Source organism: Cyprinodon variegatus, unplaced genomic scaffold, assembly GCF_000732505.1.
Source record: "Cyprinodon variegatus isolate N-32 unplaced genomic scaffold, C_variegatus-1.0 Scaffold671, whole genome shotgun sequence".
Classification (NCBI taxonomy): domain Eukaryota; kingdom Metazoa; phylum Chordata; class Actinopteri; order Cyprinodontiformes; family Cyprinodontidae; genus Cyprinodon; species Cyprinodon variegatus.
This window is the reverse complement of record NW_015151124.1, coordinates 318,639-332,708: the sequence shown is the minus strand read 5'-3', so window position 1 is coordinate 332,708 and position 14,070 is coordinate 318,639. Positions and strand designations below refer to the sequence as shown.

Below are 14,070 nucleotides of genomic sequence, written 5' to 3'. Positions count from 1 at the left end.
TTAGTTTTAGTGAGAACACAGGGAGCAGCATTTTGGATCAGTTGCAGTTGTCTGATGGACTGTTTAAGCAGACCTATAAAGACACTGATTCAGTAATCAGTTCTACTTAAGATAAATGCATGAATGAGTGTTTCTAGACACCGATTGGACATTAGTTCATTTATCCTGGATATGTTCTTCAGCTGATAAATCAATGACTTAGTAATTGCCTTGATGTGCCTCTGAAGGTTCTGGTCTGAGTCCATCATGACACCAGGCAACTTCTTACCAAACCTTCTCTTCCTTTGGGAACAGCGTTAAGGGACCTATGTCATCCAAGAACAAGTTGTTTTAGCATTTAATTCTGTTATAATACTATTCCATTATCAGAATCATGTATCATCATGTATGTCAAAGTGGCATTTAATTTAATTAATGCATCTGATGATAAATACTCCTGAGTTCTGTTGTCTATAAACCATCCCCTCCCTGATCTGCATTGGCTCTTTTAGGAGACATTTTAGCTAATGTCTATATTTTGAAACTCTTTTTTTTGGCCTTTAAGAGGTCTCAGACGGTTCAGCCTTCAGAAGTGGTGTGATACAGTGACATCATAAAATGGGTGACATCCAGACTAGGAGAGACAGCTTCGCTTTGAAGGCAACTGCTGTCTTTGAGGTTGATATCCAATTAGTTCTACAGTTCAGGCATTACTTTATCATTTTAATTTTCTTTTGGATCTAGGTGCCTTTGGTTGGCTAAAAGAAAGTTTGATGTACTGTAGGACATTTAACTCTTTAAAGTAGAGATGTAATATAACGATTAATTATAATAAATGATTCTATGATTTGAGTTCTCATTGACATGATAGCATCATAAAGGTGTTGCAGATTTTTCACAGCTGATGCAAATCTGTTTCACTACATTCATATGGAGCTCTGTTAGATTAGACATTATTAAGATCGGTTTATGGTTGAGGCCATGTGAGCATACAGAATTTATTCTCATGTTTAAGAAGCCAGTCAGAAATTATTTCAGCTTCTGGACATTTTGTGTTACCCTGGAAGTAGCCCTCGGATGATGGATTACACTGTGTTCATTAGGAGATGGACACTTGCTGCAGCACTGCTATAGTAGAATATGACTTTAAAAAAATGCTCAGTTGATACATAAAGACCCAAATATTACACAAAAAGAAAATATCCTCCACACTCTTATACCACCATGACCAGCATAAACTATGGATGCAAAGCAGGACAGGAAAATACTGTAATGTCATTTATACCATATTTGGACCATAACACCTGAATGCTGCATTAGAGCTGGCAAATCTATTTGCAAATTAATATTGTTCAAATCTGGGGAACCTACGTTCCTTAGTCTGTTACTTTGTTTTATTTAACATTGGACACATTCTTCATGCAATTCTACTTGCCTAGGCTGTAAAAGTAATCATTTGAGCTATATTTGTCATTCTATCATTTCTAATCAGTCTTCCCATTCTGCTCTGAACACTGATATCAACAAGGCATTTGGTCCATGCAAATGTTACTTTTTGGATATAATTTTTCCTATTTCCTTCGATTCCGTTTACTCCTGGAGATGTCAGAAACTTGGCAGTTTAATATATGGCAGTTTAATTTTAGGCATAATCTTTTCACTGTTTCATCTGCATGGGTCCTTTCTGTCCGTCTCTACATGTTAAAATGAGGACTTCCTGATAGAAAAAGATTAAGCGATTCATGCAGGTTCAATGGAAGATATTTGTCTTCTTTTTTATAGCAACAGAGCTAACCTAGGAAGGCAAAGTTCAAGTATGTCAGAATGGCATAATTTGAGGCCACTACTTTTTAAATACTTTATTTTAAATGTTTTAGAATATTTGCTTTCAAGTACCTGTGTCTGCAAGAAAAAAAGGACCCATGTTGTTTGAAAACAATAAAGGGAGCCAGTTTGAAGTCCGGTCATTGAAAGCATCTGTGTGCTGAAGTTCAGCAGCTGGTTTTTGACACTTTACAAACAAATTGCCCCCAGGGAACAATAAATATCAACCCAACTGGACTCCAGTAACAGCCACTTTTAGGGCACACATCAGGAAATGGTGAGCTCTGTCAGCCAAGCGATATATGGGAAATAATTCTCAGGAAACATGAGGCGTTTGTATTTTTTTTTTTTACTACTTGTTTCTTTTAAAACATTTAAGTTCTCACTGACTACAGAGATCTTTTCCTGCCAGCTAATAAGCTTTATTGAGACACCGCGGTCTCCCCTACTGGGCTTCCCTTGGCACATGCAACTTTCTGTCACTCAGGTCTGAGTTTCCCTGATCCCGTCGCTGCAGGAAGACATGCCCATCGCTCCAACACAACAACTAATTACTCTGAATCCTCTGAGTAGGATTATGAGGGTGTTGGGGAAGATGAGGGGATGGACGTACAGGACGAGATGCATTACTTTGACACATCTGCCCCCACCTCTGAGACTGCCTCCTTCATCCTGACCCACTTCTGCTCCGTCATTCCTCAGGTACACTGAGCCTGCTTGGTCGACTGGGTAACAGCGGGACCATAATACAACTTCCAGGACCCTAGTCCCAAAAAAAAACTTTTCATGTACCAGACATTCCAGTTACCTGAGCCAAAATTAAACACAATCGTTTGCAGGTTGTTATTTTGCTCAACAAGCACAGACTGTTTGCTGTAAACAGTGTTGCTTAATTGTGACATAGTGAAAGAACAGGTGTCATCGTGTCCGGACCTGTTAGGGATCCAGATGGCCCTTTACATCATTCGAATCCACCTTTCATTCACAAACACTGTCTCATGAAACAGTCCACAGGGGAAGGTTTGCATAGTTTTTGCTGGTAAAGCAAAGATCCTTTAGTAAATGGCATGTGTCACATTTGTTTTCACAAATTCGTTGCCCTGGCTGCAGATTCAAAGCAATGTATTGCTTGGTCCAGTCTGTCATGGGTGGGTGTGGTGTATCATAAGGGTGGGCTTTCAGGAAGGCAGGAATGTGAGGGAGAAAAGCCCTTCAATAAGAAAACCACATGACATGTCCAACATAAAACCGCATGTTGCAGGCAGAAAAAAAAAAGGGACTGAAAGGCAAACATACAGTTGGCAGTATACAAGTCTGGATTATAGATATATATCTATTTTTTGACATTCACAATGTGGAAATCAAAAAATATTTTGGCTTGCTTTCCAGATATTGTGTATTTATTTAGATTGGTGTAGTAAAATAATCTAAGCCAGAAAGTGCTATACATTTTTTTTCCAGACTTTCCAGAAACAGAATTCTAGGAAACTGTAGTGTGTTGAGAGTCTATGAATATCGCTTTTCAAGTCCTGCCACAAATTTAGAATTATATCTCATCTTAACTTTGACTTTGCTTTTGTAATATATGAAAATACACTCTACCAAATCATAAAATGTTGGTTTTAGTTTTGTGTTATATATCATTGTCCTGCTGGAAAAGTTTTTTTTTTTAATGGTTTCAACTTAATTTGCTGATCTTTGAACTTGTTTTTACATAGGAAGTATTAATCCCAGGTAAATGATAAGACAATCTGACTAACTTTAAGCCCTCTAATTTTGCGACTGTTATATGAACGCACAATACTGTAAAAATAAAATGTCCTGTCATACCAACAATATGTCATCCTTCTTTTCATCTCTCTTCATGCATGTGCACATTCTGCTCGTAGAAATCATGGGGTGGATCTTTCATCATAAAATGCTGAAAAACCCGTTGTCTCTGTGTATACGACAAAAGGTTCAGCTACGACTGCTATTCTGTTTCTGCACAGGCAAAAAACTGCACACTTACACCTCCATGTCTCCGTCCTAGTCAAACTTGCAGACACATACACACTCCTGCTGCAGAACAGATTATGTTTTGACCATGTAACAGTTACACCAACCTTTCTATTATTTAAATAAATTCTTTTTTTGAGGCATGACTGCTTGTCATGCCAGCCATGACTGCATGTATTCAGGTCTTTGACATCGACCGTTCAACTGCATCGAGGCAAATACAGGCACAAATCTGCAAGACACACACCATTTGATCTGTTCTGCTCTGGCAATAGCAAAAATATGCTTATTCAAATGAGAATATTTTTTTTTTATATAGTTCCCCAAGGAGTCTCTCAAGGGCCTGCTTCAGTTACCTCTAATTTTTCTTTCTTTCAGGCTTTGCCTTGTAAGTGTGCTTAAACCCAGGTCAGCTTACAGCCTTGGTCTGGCCTGGGACAGGATAATTGGATATGGCCCCCCCTGCCACCCCTCCCCAACCATGACATTTATACCTATTCAATCAGGCTAGGGCTGCAACTAATGATTATTTTGCAAATCGATTAATCTGTCAATCATTTTTCCTACTGTATTAATCGATTAATAATTGGATAGCCAAAGGTTCCTTAAAGAAGTCTTTACATCATTAAACTAAACTTTTCCACTTTATGAGTTCTTGATACAGCATATTGTCAGTTTTCTTTTTTTTTTTTTATCTTAAATGCAAAATATTTATATATTTTTTATTTATTATTTTGTTTGGTATAATAACTGCTTTAAGTGGGCCAAAATATCAGCTAAAGGCACGTTTTACGGTCTCTATACTCCAGTTACAGAATAATTGATTGCTAAACTAGTTGAGGATTATTTCAATAAGCGATTAATCCAATTAATTGTTTCAGCCCTGAATCAGGGTAATCAAATAAATGTAGCTACATTGATGTCCAAAAACGTAAATTTTTTTAACATTTTTGCCATACTGAGCTAAAGAGGCTGTAGACTAGTGGTATTTGTGCTTTACTGGGATTCACCATTACTTAATTCAAGTGTTGCACTTTTTTATCCACTAATAGTAGATTCAAAGGGAATAAAACATTTGGAAAAAGAAATCTTTATTATCCTTTATCCCTTTCTTTTTCTATCTTATAATAATGTAACACTTTTTGTTGTTCCATCCCATAAGATCTATTACATTATTTCAATGCGTTTTATTTAGTGAAGACATACAATCATTTAGTCAAAATAAAAGGATGTGAACATTTCTGAAATGCTGGTTGTGAGCTCATTTTCTGAAGCATTTTTTTCTGCTTTTTTGAATTTTCTCTTTGCTTTTACTGTTAAGTAATTTCTTTTTTTCTTGTTTGCAGCATATGCAGTAATTGCGAATGGTCAAGTTGAATGTCCCCAAGGGTTTAAAAGGATGAATGTCACCCACTGTCAAGGTAAGTCAAACAATTAAAAGGTTATTCTTTTAATCCACTGCCTATTTGTAGCAGGACAATAGCAACATTAGATCAGAGTTCTTATCTAATCTGATCTTTGTTTCAATCGACATGCAGCGAAGGGAGAGTATTTGTGATCCTTTTAGTGTTTCCTGCATTTAGTTGATCTACGGCTTGTAGATATTCCAACACTAGAAAACCAGCAAAGCCATCCTTCTTTCCAAAAAGCTTCAAACATCACACGCAGATAGTTCTATCTCACAGCAGCATGACATCAAATTATTATCAGGGTTTATGATCTAACAAGCAAAAACACAATGTCTGCTCTGTAGTGTGTCTCATTTTACAGTATTCAGTGCATTCCTCTTGGTTCATGGCTTTAGTAAATAAGCATTGACTGCAAATCAAGGAAAAGAATGCTGATTTTTAATCTAGGTTCAAGGCTGACAAGAGTGATGTTGATACTTGAAATAACAAAAAACAGTCTGCTTAGAGTCTTGCCATTGACTTGATTAACAGTGTCATAATCCAAGAGGCAGTGCTTACTGAAGCCTATGGAGTATAATAACATAATGGTTCAGTGGGCAGATTTGGACACCTCCATGACAGATCTCACCATCTGGTTCAGTAGGTTCAACATACTTCCTGATCTGCACAGATTTTGTGGTGTTTTCTTTGATATGCTGAGCATATGAACATTATCCCACATAGCAAAGGCTTCATTATAGAAGTACACTTTTATTTTCCAGTAAAACAATCTCTAGCCAATACATTTTCTAAAATTTTCTTTTATGATTGTTTCAAGCTTTCTCCCTTTCCAGTCACTCATTCATTCTGTTAGAAACAACCCATAAATGGCAGTTGCCCATAATATTTACTGCACTGCTTTAAAGTCTGCATACTGTGTAGCTGTTGCTGTTCCATTGAGTCCTAGTTTCACATCTCTCTCCAGCAGCCAAAAGGACAAAAAATGTGCTTCTTGTGGGAGGTTTTCATTACTTTCAGAACGGCGTCCAGCGTGCCCAAGTGTGGCTTCTATTTTCAGCTGCTTGTTGTGTTTTTTATTGGAAAAGAGCAATGCTTGTCTCATAATAGATCTCATCTACTGCTGTTAAAAGGCTTGCAAAAGTATTCATGCATCTTAAGCTTTTTTCACTTTTTTTCTCGTTTTAACCTCAAACTTGTAACCTATATTGGAGTTTTCTTTTTTTTTCACCACTTTTTGCTGCAAATGCAGGTTCAGTTTTTTGGGTTGTGGTTTAACTTGCTTTGCCCACCTAGAGACTAGAATTATCCAATAGTTTTATCTGGAAAAATAACTAGATATGGATGGATAGTATCTATGAACAGCAGCAGATCTTCCTTTATATAACCTAGGTCTGGACTATGACTAGATATGCTTCCATCTAAATGTATTGCTCTGGCTTTATCTTGAGGGTTTGTTTCTTGCTGGGGGTGAAACTGCAACTTAATCCTAACGCTTTTGTATCTTCTGATATTTTACTGTATTTACCTTTATCTGTTGTCCAGTTAACTTAATTATTAAGTCACTGACTTGTAGAAGTTACTCCTGCTGGACGTACAAACAGCAAACAAAAAATCTATTGCATTAACTACAAAGAAGTCCCTCACATTGGGCATTACTTAGAGGCAAGAGACAGGAAAATAGCATTTAAGAAAACCTGGCTGAGTTGGAGCAGCCATCTGCCACAAACGAAAAGTTTGAGAAGACAGAGCACAAAAAACTTGAGCAAGCTTCACTGTTTCTGATGCAGAAAAGGATGCCCTCAGCATGATGCTTCCATGGCCATGTATCGCAATGGGGATGGTTTGTTAAAGGTAACATACATTAGGTGTAACTTCTTCCAGATTTTTTCCACTATTGTTCCCTAACTACCTTTGAAGTGATTTTCTATGAAACTATTTAAACAGTTGATTAAATTTGTCATTGATTACTAGGGAGGCTAAATCTCCACCTGTCAATTTCATAAAGTAATTGGTTAAAATTTCTTAAATATAGTCAATAAATTGAATGAAATTTGCACTATAATGCGTTTGATTTCATGAGTGTGTTGCGCATTATTCAGCTGTTGAGCCACTTTGGAGGAGCAGGAAGCGCCCTGTTAGTCTCTACAGTATATATGAAATCCCTTTTGAGGTTTGAGCCTCTGTGCATTGAAGCAACCAGTGAGAAATAGGTAACATAAAAAAAAAAATCTGTCAATTCCACTGAGGAAGTGACAGATTTGGAGCAGGGGCGGGCCAAAGGCGGGTCATGAAATTAGCTGCTCGATGCTGAATGGCCAAACACGCTAAAAGATTCGACTTACGTTGTCCCTAGGGAGGGTGTTCCTAAAGGGACTCAGAACAGAGAGGAAAAAGCAATCATGGAGTTTATTATTCCAGAGCACTTCACAACAGCTATTTTTAACCATTTTAGTAATATATTCAATGTGTTTTTCAGCATATGTTAATGCAATACATTATGATTGGATTTAATTAACACCATTGTGACTCCCCTGTTATGCTTGTGTTAAATAAAAGCCCAATAAAAATATTTCAACTTCTGGTTGTAGCTTAAAAAAAATCTTGAGGAGCAGCTGGGATATAAAAACTTTTTTAAAGAACTGTATTTATGTAAATAATGCAGTTATTGATATCCTCCCCAGAGTGTGAAAGACTCCCTTCAATGACTCAGTGAGTGCTCTGAATTATTCCTTATCTTTAGATGCTGCTTTGGAGAAACTCATCTAGCTGAATGGTCCATGTGTAGCTGTGCTTGTTAGATGAAAGGCCAACAGAAATGCATGAGCAAGCTCTGTTGTGGGTGGTAAACTTGCACTGGTAGAAGGTCGTGTTACTCATATACCACTTCAAAGAATAGTTGATGGGAGTCTTGCATAATTCTTTTGACATCTTGAATTATCTAAATAAAAGCTAACAGCAAATTTAAAACACTCACATTTGACATTCATCATCCTAACTACTCCCTGACGGATCAATATTAATTTGCCTGTTATGTTTCTTAACAATGTGTGTTTGTAAACCACTGTTGACATCCTTAAATAGATTCCATTTTTAGACCATGTTGTTTGGTCTAGTTTGAAGCTTTGAAGTCTGAATGAAGCCAACTTTCTCTGTTACATAAGGGACCTATGTAGTTTAAAAAACAAAAAAGTACCACATTTGATTTCTACGTTTGGAATTTCTGAATGAAAATAACAAAAATGAGTACAGAAAATATTTGGATTTAAAATTGTTATTTCCTAACTAATTGCCCCTCCTTGCTTTCTATTATCCCCCCTTTAGTCCTTTGTATTTTTCTTTCTTTCTTTTTTTTCATTTGAAGCCTGGCAGTTCTTTCTTTCTTTTCTTTTCTTCCTCCTTTCTGGCTTCCTTCTGCTGTTCCCTTCCTTATGTGTTATAGCCCTTTTTTCTATCAACCTTTCCATCCCTATGTTCAGCTATCTTTACTTCCTTTTCACCTTCCTATTTTGCCTTTAATAATTAATTCCTTTCTTTGTTGCGTAAGTTCTTCATTTTTTCAACCCTTTCTACATGATCTCCCTCCTTTCTTCTTTCTTTGTGTTTTGCAGCTCTTCTTTTACTCCATTCTTTTTGTTCTGCCTTCCTTTGACTCTGTGCAGGATCAAGGTTTTTAAAGCTTCTCTAAACATATTTTGCATAATGTTGTAATGGACCTTTTCATTCGTATTTTGAAATAGACTCTTAGGCTATTAACCTGAGAATTCTGACAAACGCAACCTAGAAAAGTCTGAAGAAAGTCATCTCTGAACTAAGTTTAGGAACCCTGATTACAGCTGATGCATACTGGAAAGAGAGGTTAGATTTCGCTGATTTTTTTTTGACACTTCATGAACAATTTCACAAGTAACTACATGAACTTTACTTTTCAAGTCAAGAAAAGGCAAGATGAGGTAAGGTCACAGAAACTGTTTGACACTTGGTGAACGTGCCTTTTTCCTTGCAATTAGACTGTAAAAACAATCATGTTAAAGGCTACCTACACCCAGCACGAGCAACCAAGCGTGAACTCAAAACAGATCTTGAGATTAGTGCTGGTCATGACAGGTTGTCATGAAAGTCAGTTTCAATCTTAATCATCTCAGCAGTAGACTGTAACAATAACGCTAATCTGGGACCAGGCCGAATGGCGCATTAAAGACCCCATGTGACGAATTCTGACCTGTACACTGATCAGATGCTTCTTAAACTTAAAGTCACTCCAGCACCTTTTCTCACAACACGGACCAGAAGTCTGTAGATGTAGGGAGTTCCATCAGGGGTCCACCTGATTGTCTTCATAGCATGTGCTCAATCTTGGGCTCAGTCAAATTAATAGCTTATGTCAATACAGGCATGTGTGTTTACACTGTGATAAAACAAAAAAATGGCTCAGGCTTAAGTTCAAAGCTTGGGCTTCGTTGAAGAGATAAAAACATGTAAAAAGGAAGCAGACATAGAAAAGAAGAAACCATAAGAAACAAAAGGAGCATTGTGACCTTTGGATTTGCTCATTCCTCAGAATTTATCAGCTTCAAATCCCTTATAAGCTCACTTTTTCCAACAGGAAGCAAAACAAGCAAACAAGAGCAGATTAATTAGAATTGGGGAAAATCTGTGGTGGCGGGCTGTCGGGTTCCAGTCATCAAAGCAATGGGAAAAGACCTAATGATATAGTCTTTGTTTAACACGGCAGAACAACAAACTTTGCCTGGTCCCAGTGGGATTGCATGACTAAGCACCTTAAATATGTCCCCTGTTCTCCTGCCTTACACACTAACAGGATTTATGTTTGGTTTACTGACTCCAGAATAGGTGAACCCCTCCTTTAATTTTAACTTAATCCTATAAAACTAGAGATCAGGAATCTGATTCAGAATCAAATATATTGCCAAGTGGGTTTTTACTTACAAGGAATTTCACTTGGTGTTGATGGCACAGACAGTACAGAATCTATAGCTATATTCAATATAAAACATACAATATATTATATACAATATATAGTATATAGATATATACTATATACACGGTAGACTGTGTGTTAATGTAATGCAGGAGGTCTGGAGATGCTACATTGGTGTAGCTTGTAGGTCCTGAACGGGGCAGAGAGAGAGGCAGTGTGAGTCCCACAGGGGGTCCCTGGGTCTTGTTATTAAGACTGGTAGCAGATGGGAAGAAACTGTTCTTGTGGTGTGAGGTTTTGGTCCTGATAGACTGCAGCCTCCTGCCAGAGGGACGTGTCTGAAATAGTTTGTGGTTTGGGTGCGAGGGATCAGCCACAATCTTCCCTGCACGCCTTAAGGGCAGGTTATACTCCCCGCAGCAGTGTGTCGCACTGAGATTGACGCAGACATTTTAGATTTATGCTCAATTTTGAGCGTGATCTGTATGTATATGCTGTGGGTCTAGATACGGCTTAGGCGGCTTAGGCGGTGAGGAAGTGGGGTCTGTTCAGCCCCGACTTTAGGTCCTGTGAGATGATCGTTTCCAGGAAGCTGAAATGACTCCACAGTGTCAATTGGGAGTTCTTCCTGAAGTCCACAACCAACTCCACGGTTTTTAGAGCGTTGAGCTCCAAGTTGTTCTCCCTGCACCAGGTCACCAGATGGTTCACCTCCCACCTGTAGGAGGACTAGTCACCATCAGAGATAAGTCCGATGTGAGTGGTGTCATCAGGGAACTTTGGAGGCTTGACAGACTGATCACTGCAGGTGCTGATTGATTATTAGACACCCTAAAGGAGAGATATTTAAAATTGTGTATCTGCAGTGGGAAAAGTTTACCATTTATACCATATTGCCTCACAGTTGGTTTTGCTATTTCTAAGATTGAATGTTGTACTCCCTCCTGAAAGCCTGTTCCCTGGCTTATCAACTGTGATACCATGGCCATTAAAGAAGGTTGTGTTACCTCTGGCTGTCTAAACAAGTGTGGAGAAAAAAAAGATGGAAAACCAACTTTTCTCTTTTCATCCCACAATTGTAAAACTAGCTGGTTGTCTCAACCATAGCTGCCTAATGTTAATTATCCTGTTGTGCTGTTATCAGGCACTGTTTTTTATATGTTTTTTTTTTTTTTTTTTACATTATCTTTGTATCCTTGTTCATTATCAATGCACAGAAATAAACCCTTGGTTTGAGCCTTTAAGAAAGACATGTTTTCACACATTTAGGGATGGTCTTTGGGTTTTAATGAAAACTCAAATATGTTTAACAGGGTAAGAAAAAATCTAAATTTATCATGCATGTTTCTCCCTCATCATCTCATCTTGTTGGTTTTAAACAACTTTACAACCTTGATGTTTCCAAGTTTCGTCAGCTCTCAACAGCCTCAAGATCTATTGCAAATGTTTTAATGCCTGCCCAATGAGTGCATTTCCTTGACTTTCATCATGTCTGCCGACATGCATGCACGAAAGCTTTGTGTACTCCCCGGGAAGTACATTGCACTAGATTTGATGTATAAAGTTTATTCAGGAAGTTCAGCTCAAGTTCAGAAATGACTTCATGGTTTTTCCAGAATTAGAAGGTTCTCTCTGTTTGACGTCTGACGAAATGTGTTTTTTTGCTTTTTTGCAGACATCAATGAGTGCCTGTTACCAGGGATATGTAAGAATGCTGAATGTCTCAACACCAGAGGAAGCTACAGGTGCACATGTAAACCAGGTTTTATGTTAGATGCCGCCAGGAGCCACTGCGTCTGTGAGTAATACTTGATTTCATCCTTGATTTAAAATGCCCCCCAAAAAATGTCAATTATGAGAATATAATAGATCTTCTGACTTCCCTTCAGCTGACAAGGCAGTGTCTGACCGCAGGGCCTCATGCTACCGATCGGTCTCATCTGGAATCTGCTCTCTGCCTCTTGTTAATCACATAACCAAGCAGATATGCTGCTGCAGCCGCGTTGGCAAGGCCTGGGGTGATGGATGTGAGCGGTGTCCTTTGCCTGGTTCAGGTGATGTTTTCTTTAAAATTCTGTTGCATGTCTTTGTGCTGTCTAAAAAATATGCCTCTTCTTTTTTTTTTTCTTTTTTTTTTTACTCTCCCAGCCAAGAAACATTTTGCAGGTTTTAATGTTTTTGCAGATATGAAACTTTACATGTAATACTATCAGATAGAGAGCAATGGTCAGTAGAGCACAAGCAAATAATATTTATCTCTCAGTCACCATTCTCCTGTCTGCCAGGCATGCAAAGTATTTCAAAATAACTAGATGTGTTTAGAGTGGAAAATGACCAAATACATAACAGTTTTCATATTTTGGAGGCTGCATAATGGTGAAAGTCAGCCATGTGTTATCGCTCCAGCCCTTAGAGAGAAACCCCGCTAATGTTCGGAAAGCAAAGATGCACAGCAGAAAATTCACTGACTGCCAAGTGAAACATGGCAAGTAGTTGTCATCTTCTCCTTCTTTCAGATCTAATCTTCAAAGTCTCTGAGAGAAACTGAATTGGTTTTATGAAGCCTCTATGCTGCCAAGTGATTTCTGGGGATTTTTCTAGATGAGATCCTACTCAAAGACCTCCGTGCTGTATATAGTTGCTGGATGATTGTAGGTGGTGTCTCTGCATGGCTGGACAAGATGTTAAAGCCATGCTCAGAGCAAAGCACTGGAACTAGTATAAGGAGATCTTTTAAGTTTACTCTACACTTCAGATGTGGATCCTCATCACTTATACACTCATTTCCCTCCTTTTTAACATCATCAGCCACTAGCCTATCATATCCACATTTCCTGTATTTACATGGACCACATATCTGTCATCGCTCATATTTCTATTCCAGATTCTATCCCTCTGGCGCAGAGTTACCAGTGTAGGTCAGGTAGGGGACACAGGTTTTCTCTCTTCTAATGGATTCACCATTGCTGGAGCATTTTGGGCTCAGAAACAAAGAGGTGCAGTCTGCTGTCTTTAATCTTGCTCGCCAAATCCCTCATTAGCCACTTACTCTCCCGCCTCTAAACCTGCTCTGTTCAAGCGTCAATAACTGTTATATGATACACTACTAGCTTCAGAAACATCGTTGTGTGTATGTCTTAAAGTGCAGATTTTACCACAATCTTTCTTAAATCTCCTATAACCTAGAGGTAACGAAACACTCAGACTAATGCAAAGATTCACCTTCAAGCAGGCAAACCTGGTCATACTACAGAGCTACAATGAAGAAATTTAGATTAAAGCACGGCACATTGGCTCAAGTAATTACATACAAACATTACAAAACGAATATTAAATTAAAAGAAAAATCTCCAAAAGATTTATTAAAAACTCTGGCAACTAAGGCTACAAAAATCGGAATTGAGCATTAAGACCTGCAGAGTGAACCTAGCCTAAGATCAGTAGTAAATCAGTTAGTAATAACCAAAGACTTGTGAATTGAAAAGTTGGCATACAGTCAGGAAATAATTGATTGAGGCAACTCTTAGAGATTATAAAAAGTCTGGATCCTTAAGTATTTAATGTAGAGAAATGAAATTGCCTGAACTAGAGGTGAGTATTGGCATGAGTGTTGCGCTTCGATACATGTTGCGATACTATGGTACGATACGATATTATCACGATATTGCAGTATCACTATATATTGCCATATTTTCCCCAGCTATCAAAATTAAATGATGAGATAAAACAGCAAGTGCTGTATATTTTCATCTGAAAATATTGATTAGGTATTATTACGGTATCCATGTTGTTTGGGGTTTTCTTCCACTGTGACTGCTTCAAATACAGATTTGGTGCTGCACGCACAGTTAAAGGGCTCCACAGCGCTTTCTGCCAGAGTGGTGGTGCAGAGGTAGCCCATTTTCCCATCAATGTTTTAGG

The 14,070-nt window shown here is 38.1% G+C and overlaps 1 protein-coding gene across 2 annotated transcripts in view; it reads left to right on the top strand.

The window, feature by feature from the left end:
- Nucleotides 1-14,070, top strand: part of ltbp2 (latent transforming growth factor beta binding protein 2) — a 127,637-nt gene that overhangs the window by 65,294 nt on the left and 48,273 nt on the right. For both annotated transcript variants that reach the window (XM_015394094.1, XM_015394093.1), the window contains exons 9-11: nucleotides 5,148-5,222; nucleotides 11,825-11,947; nucleotides 12,039-12,203. In XM_015394094.1, coding sequence (XP_015249580.1) covers nucleotides 5,148-5,222; nucleotides 11,825-11,947; nucleotides 12,039-12,203 — 363 coding nt within the window. The remainder of the gene's footprint in view (nucleotides 1-5,147; nucleotides 5,223-11,824; nucleotides 11,948-12,038; nucleotides 12,204-14,070) is intronic.